The sequence below is a fragment of the Vanessa atalanta genome, chromosome 10 (assembly GCF_905147765.1).
Source record: "Vanessa atalanta chromosome 10, ilVanAtal1.2, whole genome shotgun sequence".
NCBI classification, from domain to species: Eukaryota; Metazoa; Arthropoda; class Insecta; order Lepidoptera; family Nymphalidae; genus Vanessa; species Vanessa atalanta.
This window is the reverse complement of record NC_061880.1, coordinates 2,010,946-2,035,963: the sequence shown is the minus strand read 5'-3', so window position 1 is coordinate 2,035,963 and position 25,018 is coordinate 2,010,946. Positions and strand designations below refer to the sequence as shown.

Below are 25,018 nucleotides of genomic sequence, written 5' to 3'. Positions count from 1 at the left end.
TTCTAATGTCAGTGCTTCAAAGAGCACGAAAAACCGTCCTGCGCCTTGAACTGTCATTGATCGCGTCGGATTATTTTATAGAATTATAAGAAAGTGAGTTCACTTGAACTACACACAATTATGCACTATAAAATGTCCTGTATAGTTAGCTACTCAAAATTTGCATTCCATCAGTTGGTCTCCTGTAAGTACAGCCTTTGTAATCGAAATCAGCCAATAGTATCATCTTGTATAAGACCTATTCCGAGGACATGTTTCAGCAATTTAGAAATCATAAAGGAGCTACATTTTCAAAGCACATCTTAAATTTGTTAAAACACCTCCTAATTTGACGACCTCCGTGGTCGAGTAGTGTGTACACCGGTTTTCATGGGTACGCCACTCCGAGGTCCCGGGTTCGATTCCCGGCCGAGTCGATGTAGAAAAAATTCATTAGTTTTCTATGTTGTCTTGGGTCTGGGTGTTTGTGGTACCGTCGTTACTTCTGATTTCCATAACACAAGTGCTTTAGCTACTTACATTGGGATCAGAGTAATGTATGTGTTGTTGTCCAATATATATTTATATATATTTATTTATATATATTTATATTTATATTTATATATTTATTTATCTCACTTCCTACTAATATTACAAATTGTCCAGTATTTTATTTGTTACTCAATCTCGCTCTGACCGGCCGCCTAACCTGACCGTCCAAAAGAAAAATTGTAGTAGATATAGTGGACATAGGTACTTTTAAACTAACTAAAATGTAATTTACGCCAAACGAAGCGGCTGCTAACTGCCCGTTTAATGTAATTAGTCTTGCAAATCTAATTAAAAAATTCTAAGGTACATTGTGTGGTAAATTTAACCATTTGTTAAAATTAAAAACTTAATATAACGGTGAACTTAATGGACGTTTTATTTGTTATTTATTATTATTGAAAGTTATTTTGGTAGTGCTTTAGTGTTTACTTGAAACCTCATTGGTGTTTTAGGTAGGTATGGCTATACCGTTGGTACCCGAGGTCATGGATTCAAGGCCTGGGTCTGATCATTATTAGGGTTTTCTGTAGAGACAATTTCAATAGGGAGTTTGGAAAGTGGCGGTGTTTACTCTCTCGTGGCTCGGAAAACACGTAATGCATTTGGTCCTGCGCCTGAAAACTTCTGGTCGTATCGGATTTGCCTTTCCATGAGATTGTGAGAATGAATGGAATAGAGAGTGCAGTTCTGTTTACGTAAATGCTTGTTCTCTTTATCTCGTGCAGTCGGCTGGTCTCCCTTGAGAATAGTTGCCCTGGAAAATCGGTCAGGGCATCTGTGTTCAAAGGTGTTTTTTGGGTCTAATCACACTTGGGCTATATATTTATTGGTGCTTACGTATTAACGTCAACGCACCAAAAAATACACCTATATAAATTAGGTTTGGTTTTATTTTTTACTATTTTTTATATATAATAAATAAATTAATAAAACCTAACCTAACCTTGACGGATATATAACTTGACGGATAAAATATTTCTGAAATTAATTTGCCGTTATACAAAATTAAAACCAGTTCCTGTTGTGTAAATAATTAGTACTAAATAACTAACATATTTATTTAAATATTATTGTTAAGTCTTGAAAATCGGTCAGGGCATCTGTGTTCAAAGGTGTTTTTTGGGTCTAATCACACTTGGGCTATATATTTATTGGTGCTTACGTATTAACGTCAACGCACCAAAAAATACACCTATTTAAATTAGTTTTGGTTTTATTTTTTACTATTTTTTATATATATTAAATAAATTAATAAAACCTAACCTAACCTTGACGGATATATAACTTGACGGATAAAATATTTCTGAAATTAATTTGCCGTTATACAAAATTAAAACCAGTTCCTGTTGTGTAAATAATTAGTACTAAATAACTAACATATTTATTTAAATATTATTGTTAAATCTTATTCAGCATTTATCACGATTAAATAATAAATATATATTTTTTATGATTTTTTTATTTTAATCATACACTTTATTCGCCATTTTAAAAATGTTGCCATTTCAATATAATTTTTACCCTTAAAATAAACAAAGAAAATAATAAACGGACGTGAATATTAAATTCATATCAGCTTATTCAGACTTATTATTAGTTTACGATTGCTGTCGACATTCACCTTATCAATATTTACATAATTATACAAAATCAGTTACTCATTAAGCAAAATTATTAGTAAATAAACTAGTTCAAGAGTTAATGTTTAGTCTGCCTGAGGTCTCAATACAATTCTGTGGTTCATTTTCTTTTAATAATTCAATAATCCTAAAAGTGATTAGTGATGTTTATTTTAGTTAAAATAAGGATATACGTATTTAATCTCAAATAATATATAAAGAGATATTCTATGAGAACAATGCAATGGATTAAATATAAAATCAACATATCTTTCAATACAAAAGTTTAATGGTATTTGTTTGCAATGTAGGAATATGTTTACTTAATAAAATATAAATATTTTTTGGGATTTCTCATAATGCACTGAGCGGTTTAATTCTAGAAGTCGAGCTTGTAGTCGTTTGAGTTGTCAAATCTCTCGTCACTATGATAGTTCACGTTCTTTAATGTATTTTCGTTATTGGACGCAAGTTTTCCAGGAAATCAACCATAAGTAAACAAATTACTTATAAAAAGCCCAGACCTCTTGGACTATGACATTCCCTTCTTAGCAGTAGCTTAAAAAAATAGGAAATATTCTGAAAAGTCGTCTGGGAATATAGTACATATACATAGTAGCAGCAATACGTAGTAGTTTTTGGTGGCGCACTGACGGTGATGGCAATAGTAAACATTTCTTACTCATCAGCGCCAATTTCTAAGGCCAGTGGTGATCTCTTGCCATCTGTGGCCCTATCGTCGTGGCACGTCGTCCTATCTATAATCTATAAAAAAAAATTACATAAAAATTTAACATTTTTAATTATTTCTCATATATTTGGTAAAGATTATTTGTAATATCAGTTAATTTATATATTTTAACAGACAAATAACATCCTTACACGTGGATCGCTCTAGTTCAGGTCGCGTGCGTCTCTACATCAGATCAAATCGGAAATGTGGGAACAATCGGAAGCCGCACAATCATTGCGTATAACCCCTAAATCATTTTAGCGGATATAAACATTTTCACAGCATACATTGAAAACTTAGTTTCACTTCCTCAGTCGAATAGAAAGTGTTAACAAGTAATGTACGATGTTCAGTTAGTCGGTTGCTCGATGATTACACAGTATCCTGCGCAACAATCAATTGTGTTTGTGGCGAAGGAATGCCAAATCAAGTCACAATTCAGTGGCGCGGGAGCCACCATCAGTGATGGCCGTCTCGTGGTACGCTGTTGCATTCCTCGCCGCTACGGCTCTTGGTGCCTCTATAGCACGTAAGTTTTCCTCTTTTTTTTTTAATTTGAACGAAGAAAGGCAACAGATTATTTTAGAAGTCACGATGATTACTGATAATTTAAAAAAACATTCATTAATATTTACTTGTGTTTTTTTTTTTTTATATTCAATTTTAGAAAGTCGTAAGTGTTTGTTAACATTTTATTTAAGTATAAATTTTACCTTTTTTTTATTTAGAATGAATTTCCGTTAACAACAGTGACGTAACCATTTACCTACATCCTTCGGAAAAATGCAGATATTTAATTTTTCCTTATTCGGTTATTTTATTGTGCGCAGTTTTGTACTCGTCAATTGAATATAGGAAAAAATTCATCACTTTTTTTAAGAATCATTTATTTATACGTTACGTTTGCCGTAAACAAATATTTACAACTAACTGTTTATATATTTGTACCCGTATATAATATACGTAAATTAAATAATTATTTACGCAGCATGAATTGATCTAATGTAATTAAATATCATTATTTCATTAAACTTAAGAAAAACTTGAATATTTCATCATTTTTATTTATTTTTTATTTTTTACCGACAAATCTTGTCGATAGCTTACTTACTTCATCGTGATGTCATCAATTTGTTATTATAGTATTTATTATATATTATAGCCCGTGGAAATTATCCCACAGCTGGGCTACAACTCATCAGTCACTCTCAACATCTATACTTATTTTAAAAATTTGAAAGTAACTCTGTCTATATGTCTGTTGCTCTTCCACGGCAAAAAAACGAAACCGTATTTGATAAAATTTAGTTTAGTTTTAAAATGCAAGCGTAAAATCCAAGGAAGGAAGTAGGCTTTTTATGGTTAACATTTGTAGTCCGATCCTCAAACACGAGAAAAGCCGCGGGCGACAACTAGTGGATGTCATAAAGTACCTACATATAATGTACTGTAATTTAGAACAATATATTTAAACTTTGACACTTAGCATTTAAAAGGCTTAGAAGAGTTTCTATCGCTTTCAAACGTATACAGAAGAAAGACTAACGATGTTATTAAATTAGAATAATTTAAACCATTCATCGAGTTTAAATTCAAATATCCTTTGGAATACAAAATTTAAATATATTTACATTCATGCTAAAAAATTAAAGGAATTTGTCTTTTCGTGACATCAATGTTAACCCCTAAAATACGACCTGAATGACCTTGATGATTGCATTGCAATCCATAGTTCCGTAAATTTACATCCCGGTAAGATGACCAGGCTTTTTTTTATGTCTTAATACTCTCGGAACTGCCTATTAAAGCATACATACATACATTTTTGCACAATTTTTATAAAACAAAAGTTGTTTTATTAAACTTTCTACGACCAGAAGAACCATGTTTTTAAGATATGTCACTTTTGCTTTCGATACGTAACATCTACGTCAAAATCACACGAAAACAATTCATTCCTGGCGCGTTAAAAACTGCAGCTAATTAGGTAGTAGTCGACTAATTAATTACGCTCTTAGAAACTGTTTTCCCCTCTAGCTAGGAAACCTAGATACGCAAATGTTTTTTTTTTAAATGTACAACAACATTGAATCTAGCAACCGAAATACTCCAGTGGTAAGAAGTCGTAAATCCTAATCGAAGAGCGGGTTCATACCCCGGCAAGCACCGCTATGTTTTTGTGTGCTTCATTCGTAATTAATCGTAGAATTCATGCGTGCTTGCCGGTCTCGTTTCTTACTACGAAGTAAGATGTTACAATATACCAAATGATAGTTTCGTAGGCTATTTTATTTTTAACTATAATATTTAGAGTTTTATACCCATATTATATTTATGTATAAATAAATATGTTTACTATATATGTATGACACGATTTGTAATTATTGATATAATCATAATTGATTATTTGATTATTATTTTTACACCTTATGCAATCGAAACGGATAAAAATTAAAAAAAAAACTTGGAGTTACTTATTTCATGCGCATAATAGCTGAGCTATATTGTGCACTGCAAACAGTTGTGATTTATAAATATTTATTTATTTTACAACACTATTCCATATAACTACTTATACTATATTTAATTTTTCCAAAGTAAAACAATAAACAACTATAACAGTTTCAACGACATTCAAAACGCCATTTTTTCACAAGTCACAAATTTTATTTAAGCTTTCGACCAATGATCAAATTATTAATTGTCTTTTGTTCTCTTGTCTTTGGAATGGACTAAATATACATATTTGAAATAAAACATTCATAGTTTACATTTTTTTTTTATATATAGTTTACATGATACGTACTGCAAATAACAATACACGTCATGTCAAAGTCAAAAATCAAAAACTTTTGACATTTGTTTTTTTAATGTGATAATGACAAGGTATAGTTCAGTTGAGCCTAAATTTATCAATCTTTTAAATCAATGTAACTTATATTTTTATTAACAATGTATGAGATCGCTCATCGATCAAATTTCGAGCAATTAGTGACTACTAGTTTATATTAATATGATGTTTTAATAATAATGATTATAATAGAAATATGTGGTAAAATCAAACATTGAGAGCAAAGTAAAACAAAGCCATAGAAATGAATGTAAACTTATTTCTTTCTAGTACAAGGATATTTTATATATTCTACAAGGTTCATTTATGTAATAGACATCCGACTATAAGGTGAATTTTCCTTCAAACTTGACATAAAGAACAATATATAGTATTGTCTGAAAAAGAAGCTAGTTTATTCTGAGTTAAAACAAACGACCTCTGGTTTTCTAACTAGTCGATTTATCTCAAACGAAATCAACAAAAAATTCACAATTCGAACGACAACAGATAAAGAATACAAGATAAATTATCCATGATATCACCAAATGCTATTGATAAGGGAAAAACAAAATAAAACTTTTAATAAAAAATTTACAATTTCATATTTAATTGGGGCCAAACGGGAAGTATTCCAAAAGAACATAATATACAATTTGGTTAAATTCAAATGACGGTGTGCTGTGGTAACTAACGTTTAAAAAAATACAAACGAATTTACAACCTCTTTATTTTTTCTGAAATTATTTATTCTGTCGGATATAAATGCCAAGTGATCAGTTATTCTACGAAACGGTCTAAATAAGTTGGTCAGTAATATATACATTTTACCAGAGGACGTCTGATCCAAAACATCAAGTACTTTTTTCTTAGAATAGCTAATAGAGTTATTCAAAATAAACTCGAGACTAATCGCAGAACACAATCGAGATATACGAGACATTGATAAGCGACATTGATTATAATAATTATGACAATAAATGAATTTAAGTACCAAAATAGCATATCACCTTAAACGTACTTAAGTTCTATACAAAGTGAGTTTTTACAAAATAGTGCTATTCGTTTTTTACATTTGCAAGTTGTTGAGAAGTTTTTATATATTTTTTTGGATCGACATCTCGGCGGTGAGGCACCTACACATTTGCCTTACGTACCGTGATCTGACTGAGCAGTTAACAAGCAGACAACCCATGATACCTACTTGTATAATTATTTCTAATTGGTTCTTAGACTGGTTTAGGCACTATATACTCATTTTTAATAGAGACCCCAAGCATAAATCCTACACTAACATAGCCTCCATGCGTTCAGTCTAATCTAATCCAAACAGAGACAATATGATTTAGACATAGATAATTTTACTATTTTTTCCTAATATATATTTCTGACATTAATTTAAATATATACTTATACAGACGGTCTTATTTCTGAGTTAAACTAGCAAACCTGCTCTCGTTTAACTAATCACCCTTGAGAAAAGTCTCCTTGGCTGAAATCATAAAGAAGATCATCAACAATTATTCTGGTATTAACAAAATAATAACACACACAAATTAATTGTTATAAATTTGTTAATACGTTTGTAAGCACAAACGCACACATTCAAAGGCCTAGCTCTCATCGCTGTCTTAAGTGTCACGAGCAATAAGGGACTTCGTTCTAAAAGTTTCTGGAATGTATAAAATTATTTAAATTATACAATACGCACGCAGTCAAACTAGCAATAATTAATCGGTGCCCTCGAATTAATCTATTATGTTATGACTTCGTTTCAATAGCTTCATTCTTCTTCATCATTAAAAAAAATATTAGAAACTGTTTAAAAAAAAAAGAAATGTATTTGATTTATTTAGGTCGAATAGTTAACATCCTTATCGTGAAGAGTACCTAAGTGTAACTTATGCAACAGCCGGCCCGCAAAAGGAGTCGCACGCGCATACTACCGTTACGATGTTATGTCATTAATGTTATATAATTTGGACCACAATGACAGTAATACTAGCACAAATTGCAATGTTTCCGAAAAGGCGCGCCTAAAATATTCATCGTGCCAAAATGATTCAATTATAGTTCCACGATTTTATTTCAAAAGTAGAATCGTTATAGAATAAATATATAAATACAATTTTTTTTTTTTTTCATTTTAACTTAATTCATTGAAATTAAAGTTTGTGTAAATTATAAACATATTAAACTTATTTTCGTTTAAAGTATTTCTTAGCATTAGATATAACTATAAAATCAGTGTGGGTGAAAGGCTGTTTAGCTCAGAGCTAGCAAGTCTGACATTCTTTTGAATTTCTGTCGTCTGTTATTCTCAGATCTGAGGTGTTTCTTTTCAAACCACAGTTGACAATCTATAAGGAAGTATATTGCTTCAATTTTTAACAAAGATTTTGCCCCAGAACATATAAAGCAACACTTCGTATTGTAATATGTGACGCAACCACGGTTGTCAAAAACAATGTATTGGTATTTTCATAACTACGGACTTCAAGATTATTCTGTAAGAAACTATTTTGGAAAAGAACAAAAAGAACTTATTATTATTATTACTTTCTTTTCACAATTAAGTCTTATAGTGAGTTTAGACTTTATTCTTTCAGAATAGGACGACTTCAAACAGGAGAATCGCCAGATCAATTTAGACCAAAAAAAAAATGTTCTTTATTCATGCATCATCCATCTTCATAACTTTTGAATCATATTACGGTGTTCAATTAAATGTAAAGCTACTAGCGTTTCGAAAAGTAGATTCCACCGGAAAGAACCGGCAAGAAACTCAGTAGTTACTGACCTTTAAAACGTTTTATATGATTATCACTTACTCCGACAGTAAACGCTTATAGACGTCAAATCAATTACTTAGTTATTGTGACTAGTGTATCCCCCGAGAGCGTTGACAATATAGTAATGTTTTTCTTTTTAATATTTACGTTCAAATGGGATGAAACCCTTTATATTAGACGTTATAAGCCCACGTCACTGTGTATTTCCAATTTGGGGCCAAAAAGTAATCGCGACTTCGCAAATTATATCGTTTCTTTGAAATATTTTGTTTTCTTATATATATTTTTAATTTTAATTAAATTTCTTTTATATATTAGATATATATTTATCGTAACTTTGTTACAAAACTATTTATGAAAATTTTTGCATTTTGTATATTTACGAAATATTTACTTCGTAAAATAAATAAAGTTATACTTTTATTCAAATTTTTATTTATTATTTTAATACTCTTTAATTAAACCTGTTTTGTGAGTTGGGCTGTATAGTTATAGCTCCTTTGTCTTGTTATCTGTAGTTTTGTCTGTTGTCTTGTCTTTATGTTGTTTTGTTTTCTTGTCATTTTCAGTATCATACATGCCATACCCGCTACGGACCCCTTCGTTGGACACGAATATAAAAATAAGCCGAATCATGCGACATTTGATACGTGTATGTACGTAGCAGGGGCTCGCAAGTACAGTCGTAAATAATAAAATTATTATTCACTTTAGATGCACAATTTATTTCCAATATTGTAATTATTTTTTTTATTCGGTGTTGGTAAAGAGTCACCTACGGATAATCGGAAACTTTTGTGTTGTCAACATGCGTCGGTAACAAAAGGATTGCGAACACAGTAATTGCCAACAATATCCATAGAAACGCATAACACATGGTCACCGTACTTAGAAATATCAATGAAAACCTTATTAATATTTCTAAATATTAGCGATTTTTTTATTTTGACTGTACATACGGTGTTGGTATTAACACGGATATTTTCTATGTCATTGTATAAGACTAGCGGGTGGAGGTTGTACATAGGCTACTTAAAGCACACCGCACTACAATAATAATCATTGAATTATCGCTCAAATTACACTGCAATACAAACAAAACACACACACACATCAAAACAAACTATAGCCATTAGTCCAGTTAACACATTAAAGACACAATACATAAATTTTAAGTTTCAGTAACTTTACGGTCTTATGTAACTATTAAATATTATAACATAAAATTATATTTACAATTATTATAAGTCATTTTATACGTTTAGTAATGATAAACTATTTGTATCTATATAATTTAATTATATTAAATTACAACAATAAATAATTCAAAACACGAACTGAACTTAAACAAATATAACTCACTATTTAAAATGAATTATGTATTATACTTAATGTACCAAGTCTTAAATATATTGCCGTAATTTTCAGCGAACCAACAAGTTTTTGAGAAGTCCGCATGTGGAAGGGTGTGGATAACGATACACTCGCCAAGTATTCGCACGTCGGGGGGCGGAAACCTATTGGATGCCATTGAACTTAACTGGGATTTCAGCACCTGTTCTAACGTACCCATGCAGGTACGTTATAAAGTTATTTGTGTATTAAATTACATATTACTGACTCGATCTAGGCTGGCTCGTAATGTGACTCTGTTGTCCTGGATTCAAAGGGTTCATTAAACGTTTCTAGGTTATTCAGTCAGAACATTCTCTGTAACAACCCGGAGTCTGGATATTGACAGCATTAAACCATGCCTCGACGAGCCCGTAAAACCACGTTTCCTTAGCCTGGGGGCTAATTCTACTAATTTATAACGATAGGTTTCCGATTCGACATCGACCGGACCGCGAGTGATTTGTTGTGTTCGTAGAAAAGGTAAACGCTTAAACGTCAACGTTTACGTTTTCGAATGCGATAAAGCAAAAATTAGAAGAATTGACCCCTAATTTCTTTCTGGTCTGGAATGTAAGTTGATGTATTGACATCCTTATCGTCATTCGTTGTACTCGTTCAGAGTAACCAGATTTCCGGTACAAACTCGGACTGATCGTTTTCTTTGTTCTTTGACCGATGAAAAATTCAAAATTCCTAACATTGTAAACACGGGGAAATTTTAAAGTAAATAAAGACATTTATAAGATTTGTTATGTTTATTTTAACTAATATAAGATTAAAAATGTGTAATTACAAAAATGCTTAATTTAAAAAAAGAACAATTTTTTTTTTTTTTAATGTTGAAACTAGATACAATACATTTTAAGGCAATGCCTTTTATATCATTGTACAATAAAACTTAATAGACGCAAAATAATATTTTAAACAATAGGAATATGATAATGATCTTACTTTTAACAAGAAATATATATTTACACCCGATTAGTAATAAATACAATTACTGGAGTTTTATCTAAAATAAATTAAATACACTAAAAATAATATTTTTTTCATTATTTAATTAGAAATTAATAATTCGCGATGACAAACTTACCGTTAAAACATTATTTTCAAACTCATACATTTTCTATCACCCTTCAAAGTGTCCGTTTCGTGTCCGGTTTTTTCAAGTACACCTGGCAACCCTGTACGTGCTTGTTGCGAAACCGATACTCTAACTCTTTTATTCAAACGTCCCGTCGCCTGACGATCGTCATTACAAGCCGTTGTGTGTAAAATTATTACACCGAACGGAAACACACGCATATTATACGTAACGATCGGCTTTATGAAGCAATTCAGTGATTCACATCAAGTATTTAACACATCCGAACTTTGATTGATTTATTTACAAACGATATTTACAGTGTTCAGTACGGGAAGTAGGGCTTGATGTCGATATTTCACGAATTTATAGCATAAATAATGTAAGCGGTTAATATCAAAGAACCAGCCAACTACGCAGAACATATTATGAGGCAGAAGTGTGTAAATAAATATGTACTTTCTGTCCCCCACTCTCATAATCCGATAAGGACCAGTACTTCAGACGCAGCACCAACTTCTTTACGTGTTCCCGAGGCACGAGAATGTACACACTTCCTACTTTTAGACTCCGGGCTATTACTTAGAATTTATGGGCTGAATAATCCAATAACTTTATATTGGCCCGACTCGGAGTTTAAACGCCACAGAACCTTCAGATCTGTTGCCTTATATCTGGCAAACAACGAGGCATATTTATAAGAGCTCGGTGGACTTACAAATAAGCCACTTGTAATTGATCACCACCGCCCATAGACATTGCCACAGTAAAAAAACATAACATCGCCACCAACTTGGGAACTAATATGTAATCAACTAGATAAAATGCCTATAATTATACCTACTGACTTACTAACTAAAATATACTCACTAAAATATAAAATAATACTGAGTAATATTGTTTAATGGTAGAGTAAGTGAGAAGTGGGCGACATCTACTCAGACGAACTTGTAAAAATCCATATAATGCTTATAAAAAAACATAATAATAATCGCAACATCGATAAATTTATTGCGATTAGTTTTTTTAGATATTATATCAAATAAGATACAACAGCACAATAGTCAACTCTCAAATATATACGTTTTACTTATATTATTTTTTATATATTTTCAGATAGGTCTGTTTGACAACAGGCCGCTATTATGGAACAATGCGATAGCGGTATTTTCCATTGACTCAGTAGAGGGTTTCGTTGTAACGAACGTATCGCTGGGCGAGGGCAAGTTGCCAGCTGGTTGGAATACTGGCACTGGTTTCAAAGGCCCTCATTGTCTTTGGCCGTGGGTCGGAGCTGGCGACAGTCACATCGTGGCATACAACTGCCTGAAAATTCAGCCAACATGGATGGAAGATAATTCGTAAGTATCATTACATAAAATAGTAAAATAAAGTCGCTTATCTTTATCTATCTGTCCCTGTGTTTGCTTAGATCTTTAACAATTGCACAACGAATTTTGATGCGGTTTTTTTTTTAATAGATAGAGTGATTCAAGAGTAAGGTTTATATGTATAATAATGTACAATACACAATATAGTAGAGAAACACTGATAATTTTAAAGGTATCTAATGTGATGTCGTAAATTAACACATTTTTTTGCGCTTACATTGCAAACGCTGACTGAACCCTACGAGATATAGATCAAAATAATGATACTCAAGTATTATACACCTTAAATAGATCTTCAAAAAAGTCCGCGATAGTATAATTATGTCTATTCTTAGGGAGAACCCACAATAACTATTTTTTATCCTTTACTTTTTACGAGATATAATGGCGACTTTAAACGATTTTAAGCAATACCGCATTACTTGGTTACAGCGGCTTGTATTGTCTATGACAAAAAGCTATGAACTTTGTATATAATGAAATTCGGTAGTATATTTAGTATCAGTATTGCACCCGTGTAAAATGGGGCGGGTCGCTAGTACAATAAAAAGTATATAATTTATTTTCATATTAGCAGCCTGTAAATTTCCCACTGCTGGGCTAAGGCTTCCTCTCCCTTTGAGGAGAAGGTTTGGAGCATATTCCAGCATGCTGCTCCAATACGGGTTCGTGGAATACACATGTTGCAGAATTTCTTCGAAATTAGACACATGCAGGTTTCCTCACGATGTTTTCCTTCACCACCGAGCACGAGACGAACTATAAACACAAATTAAGCACATGAAAATTCAGTGGTGCTATAAATACAATTTATAATACTACTGAATACAGTAAATCAACAAACCCCATATTCTTTGGAATTATAAGAAACATCAGCCTTACATCCATCAACCAACAATTTTAGGTACTAAGATGTTATGTCTCTCGTGCCTGTAGTTAGTAATTTTGTGCCCAAAATATTCAACTATAGTATGCGTTATAACTCAGCATGTGTGACACCTGCATAAAGCGAAACTAAATTACATTTCAACACTGTTTTGGTGTAGGTAAGCCTACAATTTAGGTGAGCAATTACAATATGTATTAGTGTTTGCAACACAATCCACAGTTTTAATTGTTCGATTACGATAAATTTGTACTGTTAAATTTTCTCTGCTATAATATCGTAGTTTATTTAATAGTAATATATTATATATGTTAATATAAAAGCTCAAACTACGGTAAATCTTAAGATTTTCCAGTAAAACCTAAGATTTACCAATTGCGAATGGTAAATGTCCATAAAACTTTGGGATTGGAACTTTTACCATCATTCACTTGGTTAAATTTGGATTTACATGTTAGGTTATGTTAGGTTGGAATGCTAAAAGTCCGATAAAGTCGTCCCTTTATAATAAATACTCACATTTACCAACTCATGTCGGTTTTACTGGAAAATCTTAAGATTTACCTTAGTTCGAGCTTTTACAGTAACATATATATCTAAATTGTGAAAATAATTATTATATAACACTCATATATAAATTGAACGAGATATTTCTTTTGTTCACAATCTTTTACAACTTTTAGTTTTCAATATCGATTTATAATAACTACGTCAGTAAGATGGTTTGTGTTTAAGTCTTCAAGCTCCGCGGTCTCTGACTCAAATTCCGAATCTTACTAATGGATCTGTCAAAGAATTCCCACTAGCCACTTCGAATTACAAAAATAATCTTCTTCTACGCAACTCTATTGAACCACATTATAAAGCGATTTATAATGTGGTTGGTGGACTTACTACTACCGCCATCTATTATCAAATACATAAAACTTTTAAAATGTAATAATATATTTTTTTACGAATTATTATGCAAGCGACTTAATAAACATCGTATCAAAGATTCGATCCGAAGAACATTATTTTAAAATATTTAAGATAAATATTCAACTATGCATATAAAATTTAATAAAAGCAAATAAATTATGAAACATATCTACATGCCAAGAATAGAAATCAAAATATTAAAATTACCAATTTCGAGCAATAAAAACATCGAAAGGAAACTCAATAAAATATCGTTTACAGTCCATAATCATTTATTAAGGCAATATCCATTATCTTATTTAGTACTTACGAAGAGAGATGAGTAACTTTTCTTTAGTGGTCAAGACAAAGATACAATAATATTCAATCTTTAATCAGAGGATAAGTTTACAAAGTGTCTTGTTACTTTCCTGCCTACGTATTTCCTCACGAGTTTATTGTACCCAACTAACTAACTAGACGGTATAATACTATTGTGTAATAACAAAGAAATTCTATTCTAACAATCCAATTAAATCAACGAATCGAAAAAAACTAATTGACGTTTACAATATATTATTGCAAAACTACTAGTATCTGATGCCGTTATTCATTGCATTTTGATCTTTAAGATGAAAACCAATGATAGCATCCGGATTCCGCCTATCCCTACTGTCCGTAAGCAAAACGCATCGTTATTTGAACAATAGTAACTGGTATTAGGTAATCACTTATATAATTAGTATTTTTATTATTTAAATATTCTATATTACATATATACTGTATATTACATATATAACAAAGAAATTCTATTCTAAATATATATATATATATATATATATATATATATATATATATATATATATAACGTAACTGTATATTCTTAATGCGTCAATATCGACAGTGACCACGTACCACCAGACCACGAATATTTTATTTAAATAAAATCTATAGGTATTTAAGCTATCACCAGTTCGAAATATAGATTCTACCGAGAACCGGCAAGGTATTATTTAGTTATTATTTTTTATCAATCAAAAATCATTCTTTAACCTTATATTTTATGAAAATTTTTTCAACGTTCAACGTGGAGTAAATATGAAATCACTTCTAAGCGTTTACACTCCATTTATCGAATAAATATTTATTTAGTTGTTCCTTCTTTGTACATTTTATATATTACATTATTTAATTTAAAAATGATATATAATGGTCCGATTCCTTCTCCTCAAAGTGAAAGGAGAGGAGAGAAGGACTTTGCCCAGCACTGGGAAATGTACAGGCTCTTACTTTTACTTCACTTTGTTATTCAGCTTCTTCTTGGTTGATTTTTTAATGCTGAAGGTCCTTCCTCTAATGCTATAAATTGTACTAATATCACCAATTTTAACTTCAAAATTTGCTATCATACTGTCTTCTTGTTTAGCTGTCGTGAAGATGGTATACTTCATCATACGTATTGGCGATTTGTTTATTTTAATAATACTTTCTAGTACGTAAAATGCAGCATCGCCTTTTGTATTGTTACTTTCCTCTTCAATTAGCGTAGCGCTAATGTTAGAAGTATATTCGACAGTATCCAAAAATATCGTCAAGATTTTGTCTGTCGCCACCAAACGGCCCATATACCATTCAGCTATTAAAACTTAAAACATAATGCATGTACCTATGTACAGTTGGCAACTAAGTATACAATATTATAAGATTCAAAAACGCTTCGTTGTGAAGTTTACTTGAATAAACTTGATTTGATTTGATTTGAATAATTATTTTTTCGACATCTAAGTTTACTTCTAGGTACTAGGTTTGTACTGGATTGTACAGTGAATGCTTTGCTAGTTCATATAAAGGAAAATCACATCCAGTCCCGTCTTGAGTACACGTACTTAATACTGCAACCTGTGTTCTAGTTAAGTACGCCCTTTCCGTCAAAAAAAATCTTTACATACATTCAGGGGCGCCTTATTTATGATCCAAGAATTGAACAATATGGATGAGGCGACCCATATACCCTGGATTAAGACGGACTTGATCACATCTAGCAAAATTAAACATAACTTTTAATGTAAATAAATTATGTTTAAATAATTAATTATTTTATGAATCCATCAACAGAGATAGAATCAACAAACTGCGAATCGGCGAGCTGGTGATTCCGGGCACGCATAACGCTGGCGCGTGGCGGTTTGACACGGAGATAAGCACCATTTCCAGAGATAGCTTCGTCCTCTGCCAGGACCGGTCCATCTGGGCCCAGCTGGTCCACGGCATCAGATACTTCGACTTCAGAATCGCCTATTATGACTTCTATCCACGGGAAGAAGACAGGTTATTACACTTTTCCAGTTTTTATCTTCATCGTAACAATAAAAACATCCCTATCTCTCCGACTCTGTGTAACTTTGTATAGCCGTAAAACTTCAGAGATAGTCCGAATCTTCTTTTAGTGTTATTTTTAGGGCTAAATAAAAAATCTTATCAACTCTGAACTAGCTAGTCATCTGCCGAAACTAAATATTATTCGATTATTTCATAACCGTCTCTATTGTATATACAATTATATATGCCTTTTTACCATCGTCTTAAAAACCTACTAGCATTTATATTATATCTGTATTTATATCTACAGTTCGTGTTCGTTTTGCTATTTGCTGGTAGAGCATACTCGTGCAATACATTTTGTTGTGTAATAAAGTATAAATAAATAAATCTTTATCGTAATTTTTTTTAGTAGTTAATTATAAAAGGCAGGAAATAAAACTTGTGTAATGTGATTAGTGTTGTCTTATGAAAAAATTATGAATTAAAAAAGGGGGTATTATCGATCAAGAGATCTATGGTCTATTCCAACCACAATGGGATAAAAGTCAAACAAACAACATTTGACAGCGAATTAGCACTGATATCATTTGTCGAGAACTTAAATAATTAATCTATAATATTGATTATGAATTTGCGAAAAAATTATAATCAAATTAATTGTGTAAACTTGTAGAATAAAAACTCTACATAGTGAACAATATAGCTGATCTATTTGCGAATCGCATGAATGACGTAAATTCTATAGTATATATTTTTTTTTTTTACGCGACCATGAAACTATTAAAACGACCTAATATTGATTATTATTATTGATTTTCAATTAAATATTTTGTTCATTTCTTTATGTTAACGTACCGATAATCATTTTAAAAATATAATGAATAATCCTCTAACAGAATTCGCTGTTACAGCAAATAATATAGAAGCAAGTGATTACGTGACTCGGTGATCAACGGTCGCGTTTCGCTTCCTCGATTAGCCAATGTAGTAACAAGACGTAACTTTAATTTACAACAACACTACGTCGTTTGCTTTACGCACGGCTTTGATTTTATCTAAAATTTATTAAAAAAAAAAAGAACAATGTTTATTTCGAAATTAAAAATTTTAATTTAAGATTATACAGATAATAAATAATTACGTTTCATACATAACATGTTACGAATAAAACAAAAATTTGATTTAAATTAATTTAGAAATCTTAATAGTTTGTTTGTTTATTTAAACGTTGAATCTAAGGATCGCAGTAATTTAAATGAAACAAACGTCAACATTTAAATGTACATATATTTTCTTTTCCAGATACTGGTTGAACCATAACTTGATTCGTGTGCGGCCTCTTCTACCACTCTTGAGAGAAATTCGAGCCTTCCTCGACAGTACTAAAGAGGTAAGGTGAAGATAACAATGAACTAGAAATACATTGTGAATTTAAACGAAATTTTAAAAAGTAAATACTCGATTAAACGATTAATATTATCAGAATGTAACTATTCTGATTCCTTTACACAAATGTCAGATAAATAAATATGGACGTTTTGGAAATTAAATTCACAATGTCACCCATTAACCTTTCTCGACTATATGTCTAAAAAGTCTCACAGTAACAGCCAGTAAATACCCCTCTACTGGGCTAAGGCTTCCTCTGCTTTTTGAGCAGAATATTTTTAGCTTTCTCCTTCAGGCCGTTCGGGTTCCAATCCGCATCGGAGCAGCCCATGTTGGCATTGATACACGTGGCAGATTCACATCCGTCAAGTGCAGGTTTCCTCATGATTTTTCCTTCACCACCGAGCACGAGATGAATTCACAAATTCAGAATTATTGGTTATGATTCGACTTTTCTGAGTACAGGGCCACAACGGTTCTTTTATCTATCTGCATAAATTCAGTCAAACGCTAACGACAAGTAACATTTCTTTTTTCAGGTAGTATTTCTCGATGCCCACCATTTCCCGTTGGGTTTTTATCACCAAAACGGCGCTCCTATCCAGGAGGTACATCTCGGCTTACTAAGACTCGTCCAGCTTGAATTAGGACCTCACATAGCCACGGCCTCACAATTCGCTACCGGTTCCGGCACGAGAGGACCAACCTTGCAAACTTTGGTGGACGCTGATAAACGACTTCTATTTAGCTATGTGGACAATAATATAGTCGCTGGTTAGTAAATAAATTTCTTACGAAAATCTTAGGAACTACATGAATCAAATTGAGTAGTATGAGTAGTTAATTTACTTGGTGGTAAGACTTTATTCAAACCCGTCTGGGTAACAACCCCCCTCAAACATTCTATCGCTAAACAACTATATTTTGTGACCCATTTACCCGTTTGCCTGCACATCAAAAAAATATAATAGATACTATCCAATAGTATTCTGATCGATCGCGTACTCCGTGTGTAGATAAAAAAAGCGTATAATTTTTTGCCATTTCTTACAGCGCCATTGTCTGGACAGTGCTGATCACTTACCATCAGATGGCCCATTTGCTCGTCCGCCTACCTATATCATAAAAAATATAATAATAATTAAGTACACGAAAACTTAGTAGTCCTCTTCTGGGTAATAATTTAATACAGTATCCGTATCATATTCTGTCTTTTTATCGGTTAAAAGTCACTTACAATATAAACAAACTACCACGGGACCATCTCGACTATCCGTATTATCAGGAAACTAAATAGATAAAAATACTCACAATTTCCAGTCGATAATAGCACTCGGATTTAGTCATTAAAGAAAATGCTTGAGTAAATTTTAATCGAACAGTTCCACCTCAAATGACCTCTCAGAGTGCTTAAATGCAGACGGCCTGCGTTTCATACAGTCCGACTAGTGTGTCTGGTATCTAATGTACTCGTTTAGCAGAATTAATGTGATCTCCAACCGGCTGTATAAGAATTACTGAGTGCTCTTCTAAAAATAAGGTACATCCAGAGAAAATAGCGTAAAGTAAAATACGAGCTAAATCATTGCTTGTTCTATAATTTATCGTTAGTTCTTCTTAATTTATCTATTCACACGTTAAATTATATTGAAAAGTTTGTATAACTTGAAATAATAATTATGCTAAAAAAATAATAGCGATTTAAACTCTAGAGCGTTGCTGCTAATGTTTTAACATTATACACAGGCGCTGTACCTTCTAGTGGAAGTTTTTTATTATTATTTTTTTCAGCAACCTAAGTAACAATTATTAAAATAAATAGATTTTCTTATTATTGTTTCAGGTAACCGGTGGTTATGGCCAATTTTACCCCATCTTTGGGCGAACACAAATAGCCCTTCAGATTTGTTCCACTACTTAGATCGGATGATCGACATCTCTCCTTTGCCCTCTGCTCGCTCCCCGCTGTTTTCTGCGATGGCTCAAACGACACCTACCGTCTTAGACATTCTCTTCCTCAGAGGCTCGCTTCGAGAAAATGCTGATTCCGTCAATCGTAACGTAACTGCACGTCTCATAAGTCGATGGCGACACAACGCAAACATAATCTCATCCGATTTTTTCCTTGCCAACGATGTAATCGATGTTTCAATAGCTCTTAGCGTCGAACGTTCTAATCGATTATGACAAAGTGGCGTTCGCCTCCGAAATGGCGGGATCATCGTTAACAAATCGTATCGCATTCCAGTGAAAGCCTACGGGCGACTTCCCTCTGGACTACCGCTAACCGAGTACCACCGAAACCGCTCCAAAACTCCTCGTTGATTCAAACTACTTAACCAATTTATTTAATATAATGATTCCCGTTACTGATCGGTCACATACTGTACAGGAATTCATTAAAACTAGTTGACCACAGTGAGATGTATTTAGGTATATTTATATATGTATTTTAAGTGTGAACTAGTCCATAATTACTTGTTAAGATACAATGTAGTTTACAAATGCCAAATAAAGTATATTATTGTATAACGACGACCAAATTTGATAAAATAAAAGAGGGTACATAATGTTTAATTTTTTGCTTATATTAATTTATTATACGTTACAATAAATAGTATGTAAATATTAATAATAATTGTACTTGCAACAAAACGAGGTAGATTAGCCGTGCACGGAGCACGTTACAGTCATATCTTATATCACGTGTGCGGAGCCAACAACGGCAATAGTTCCGCGCGACTCATCCGAGACAAAGCGCGGGCGTCGAGTCCCATCGCAGCCGCTGCGCCGCGGACGTCGAGACCAAAGCTCTGCAAGAGCGCAGCTAGCGCCACTTCCTCGCCGGTCCGAGGATCACGCAGTCGAGGGCAGGAACCGTTGCACTGCGGCCAGGAGCATCGTTCCACAAGCCTTCTTGGCGCGCATCGTGCACGCTCTTTCCTACTACCGTTGCTAAATCGCCTCTCCCAGCACGAGATTGCCCTCGGCAATGACACACCTGACACATTAATCGCCAACCACTCAGGTCGCGCGAGTGCTCCGTGAGCGATGCAAGCGGGTGCAAAAGTGGAACGTACGTTCTTAAGACTTGCCCGAATCGCCGAACCTGTCTCGTGAACGGCATCCCACTGCGCTCTTGTCCGCGGAGCTCGAACTCCCTCTGCGGTAAGTTGTGCAGAATCAAAAAGGTATTGAAAAACGAATAGAGGCGTTCGGATGTGGGGATAGAGCCGATATCCGAAATAACACAGCCACGGCTTATCACGATATTCTCGTACACATGACGTAGGCGGTGAACCTAACCATAGTGAATGACCTAGCCGGGCGATGTTATCAGCAGATGAGGCCCTTCGTGCCTTTTGCGGTCGATCCAGAAACCAGCCAGAATCAGCGATAGCTGCGACGCGAATACCATGAGCTCGAAGACTTCTTCTTGCGCCATCCGCGTGAAACATGACACCTGTTCCACCTGCACTAGAACCGACCAGCAAGAGCCGGCCAGCCAACCCTAGCTGCAGGAGTTCATCGAATACAGAACGTACGATCAGTCTGCCTGCGAAAGCAAAACTACTATTGGAGCGTCGAAGTGTACGTGTTCCCGTCCACATGTCACTGGAACAGTACGGCAGCAAGACGTGATTAGACGCATGCCAGAGTGGATTCGCTTGCGGGTCTGAAGACAGCAAGGCCGGAGCTCGGCGAGCTCGCGGCCATCGCGAGGACGACATGAGACCCGGCCTGCGTCGCCACCGCGCACCACACGACGCCGCATCCCAGCAGTACCCGCCACCCTCTAAATACACCACCCAATGGTGATTATTGTTTCCACGTCGTATATAATATCTGAAATATAAGAAACAAAATTGTTTTATAAATATAAAAGACAACAATTCAAATATAATAATATTGTTTACTACAGTCAAAACCTTTGCCATACTCATGAGTTTGATTTAATTGATTTTTTATCAAAGGCAAAGCTCAAACTCCAATATAATATTCAATAACGGTATCACAGTATAAGTAAATATTTATTTCATTAAAGTAAATACTATAAATAATTATTTTTGTTTTATTAAAAGTCTATATGTAGTATATAATTAATATTATTGTATATTAGACTGAATGTTATTTTTTGTTTTATGTGGAATGGAAACCAATCGTTGAACGACTGAACGATATATTGAACGTTCGTATCAAATCTTACCCCGCTCGTGAACCGTCATTGCACGTAAGCGATGTGTTCGACAACCACACAAGCTTCAAGCTGTCTGGAGTTGCACTCTCACAGGCCACAGTGATAATCACCTGAAAAAAAAAAAAAATAATTCAACAACATAAATAATGTTATAAAGAACACAATCAAAAATATACACTTCGCAGATTATAAAAACGACATACGGCACAATTTTTTTTTTTCATAATATTTATAATCGGACGGACAAATAGTACACCTGATGGTGGTGATGGTAAGTGGTCACCACCATTTGCCTATTGAAACTAGCGCTATAGAATATAACAATTCTAACTATTCTGTAAATGAAGTTCTTTAATTGCATTGTACCTATTCCTTAAATCGCCTTTGTGCCATTAAAAGTGACAGAACTTTTGACGTATTAACAAAAATACGCAATTTTGTATTCACTTTAGTTGCTCCATTGTAATGATCTAGGCACTCCACCAGCTTTGTTTTTTTAATCTAAGGTACACTAACATTTTTTTTTTTTATGTAGAACATTACAGTTTCCGGTTATAAAAAACAACTATCATAATAATATGATATTACGAAGTCTTGTCCATTTTGTAGTATATTTAGTATCAGCATTGCACCCGTGCGAAGCCAGGGTCGCTAGATAACAACCCTTTCTTACAACGCCTCATTGTGAAATGAAGAAATGTACTTTTATAAAGAAGGCTTTTACAAACTCTTTTAGATCGTCAACTTGCAGAACTGTATAGTTAAGCTACCACTGGTTCAAATTGTAGATTATACAGAACCGACGACAAACTCAGTAGTTACTCTTTTCCAACATTAGAAATACGAAGTCATGTCAATTAAAAACAATTAAATTTATGTAATGTATTTTTAAGTTTACAAGTATCAGCTCCACGATTTTTTATCATCTATGTAATCTTTAGTTAAATAAAATGTCTTATGATTTTATTTTTAAGAAAGATTTGACTTTACAAATCGGCAAAGTTAAAAATATATACGGAATATTTTTATAGAAAGGAATACCTTGCTCCGAGAAGGATTTATTGACTTTGCTGTGTCGGAAGCTTGGTGTTATAAGCTTAACCTTACTTCTCGTGTTTATACAATGATGCTATCTAAGTGATCAATATTATTGTGAATACATAACATCGTTCTAAATATAGTATATATACTGTAAGAGCCGAGATGGCCCAGTGGTTAGAACGCGTGCATCTTAACCGATGATTTCGGGTTCAAACCCAGGCAAGCACCACTGAATTTTCATGTGCTTAATTTGTGTTTATAATTCATCTCGTGCTCGGCGGTGAACGAAAACATCGTGAGGAAACCTGCATGTGTCTAATTTCAACGAAATTCTGCCACATGTGTATTCCACCAACCCGCATTGGAGCAGCGTGGTGGAATATGCTAGAAAACCTTCTCCTCAAAGGGAGAGGAGGCCTTTAGCCCAGCAGTGGGAAAATTAACAGGCTGCTAATGCTAATGTTCTAAATATATTGTGACGCAATATAAGTATTAATACTTTATTAAAAACATCCCAAAGACTAGCTCTAAGTTAGGGCATAAAACTGAATCCAGAGAACATACATATAAGACTACGCTAATAAAGTATTTTGAAATTGTAAACTTGTAACTTTGCAAGTATTTTACCCGTACGAAATCGGAACGAGATAATTAACAATAAAACTTATTAAAACTACCGGATAGTGACAAAATGACGATTTCATATTAAACTTAAATCTATAGCGTAATCTAAGCGTATGTGTCATTAAATACAGGAACATTGAAAGTACGAGCATAGGACCAATCTTGGTACTTGCAATGTGTTTATAGAAAAACAATTGAATGTTTAATTATTGTTGTAAAATAGCAAACAAGTTGTCAAACTTACATAGTTTATTCCAATCGTAGAAGCAATAATTATAAACAAACCTTAGATTTATATAAGCCACGAGATTTACTAATGATACTTTAATAACTTTTATTTAACTAACAATGAAACTTGATTGATATATCTTTATTTTTAATAATTATATTTAATTTTACTTCTAAGTTCCGATAACAGCTTCGTCGATTATCAAAACGCCATTTTTTTTGCAAATTCATAATGAATATCATAGATTAATTCAAGCTCTCGACCAATACGGCGTCAATTTGATGTAAAATCTTGTTTATGTTGCTATTTTTCTTTTGTAGTTAAAATAGACTATAGTTAGTCTGTAGTTCGAGCACAAAAAAAAAATTAAATAAAAAAAGTGTAAGTATACATATACTACCTACACTAATTTCGTAAAAAAAAACGTTTATCTTTAATCCAACAGTATCTGCAGTTGAATGGACCAAAGGACCTGATCTCAAGGAGAAGTTCTCACTACACGGTTCCAGTTCAGATTGGTGGATACACACGTGACAGAAACACAGCTTTCCTCGCCTTGTTTTCCTTTGCCGCACACACAAGGTTAATTGTAAACACAGGTTAAGCACATTGTCATTTTTAACACTGATAACCCATAGGTTTTTTGGTGGATTTAAATCCCTTATCTTCCCGGTTTCCCTACTCTATGCCATCACGGTTCATTATTACCGGCTCTTAAGTATGTTTATTAAAGTAATATGTACATTTAAAATATTTCAAAATATTCACGTGATATTCATATGTTTATTTTTCTTATATGTTGAGGGTTTACCTCATAATTACATAAACAATAAAAAAAAAACATTTCTTAGACGATAATGTAAAATAACCCGGAAATAAATGTTATCGACAAGAACATCACAAAAATGCTACACTAAAATATAATTACATTTTTAACTTTGCCGTTTCATAAATTCAAATCAAAATAAAAAGTATATTGGTAAAGAAGGCATATCATTCGATACAAGATTATATAGATGATAAAAAACCATGGAGTTAATGCTTGTTGACTTCC

General features: G+C 33.1%; 2 protein-coding genes across 3 annotated transcripts in view; one reads left to right on the top strand and one right to left on the bottom strand.

The window, feature by feature from the left end:
• Window positions 1–3,046: 3,046 nt before the first annotated feature.
• LOC125066759 (PI-PLC X domain-containing protein 3) lies at window positions 3,047–20,977 on the top strand. The gene is made up of 7 exons (XM_047675017.1): window positions 3,047–3,412; window positions 9,934–10,082; window positions 12,101–12,345; window positions 16,277–16,489; window positions 17,786–17,873; window positions 18,412–18,646; window positions 19,716–20,977. Exons 1-7 carry the CDS (start codon window positions 3,349–3,351, stop codon window positions 20,057–20,059), a joined length of 1,338 nt encoding a protein of 445 aa, XP_047530973.1. The 5' UTR covers window positions 3,047–3,348; the 3' UTR covers window positions 20,060–20,977.
• Window positions 20,476–25,018, bottom strand: part of LOC125066760 (palmitoleoyl-protein carboxylesterase NOTUM) — a 23,193-nt gene continuing 18,650 nt past the window's right edge. For both annotated transcript variants that reach the window (XM_047675019.1, XM_047675018.1), the window contains 2 exons: window positions 22,080–22,180; window positions 20,476–21,718 (listed from right to left, as the gene is read on the bottom strand). In XM_047675019.1, the coding sequence (XP_047530975.1) occupies window positions 20,575–21,718; window positions 22,080–22,180 (1,245 nt within the window). In that variant the 3' untranslated portion in view covers window positions 20,476–20,574. The remainder of the gene's footprint in view (window positions 21,719–22,079; window positions 22,181–25,018) is intronic.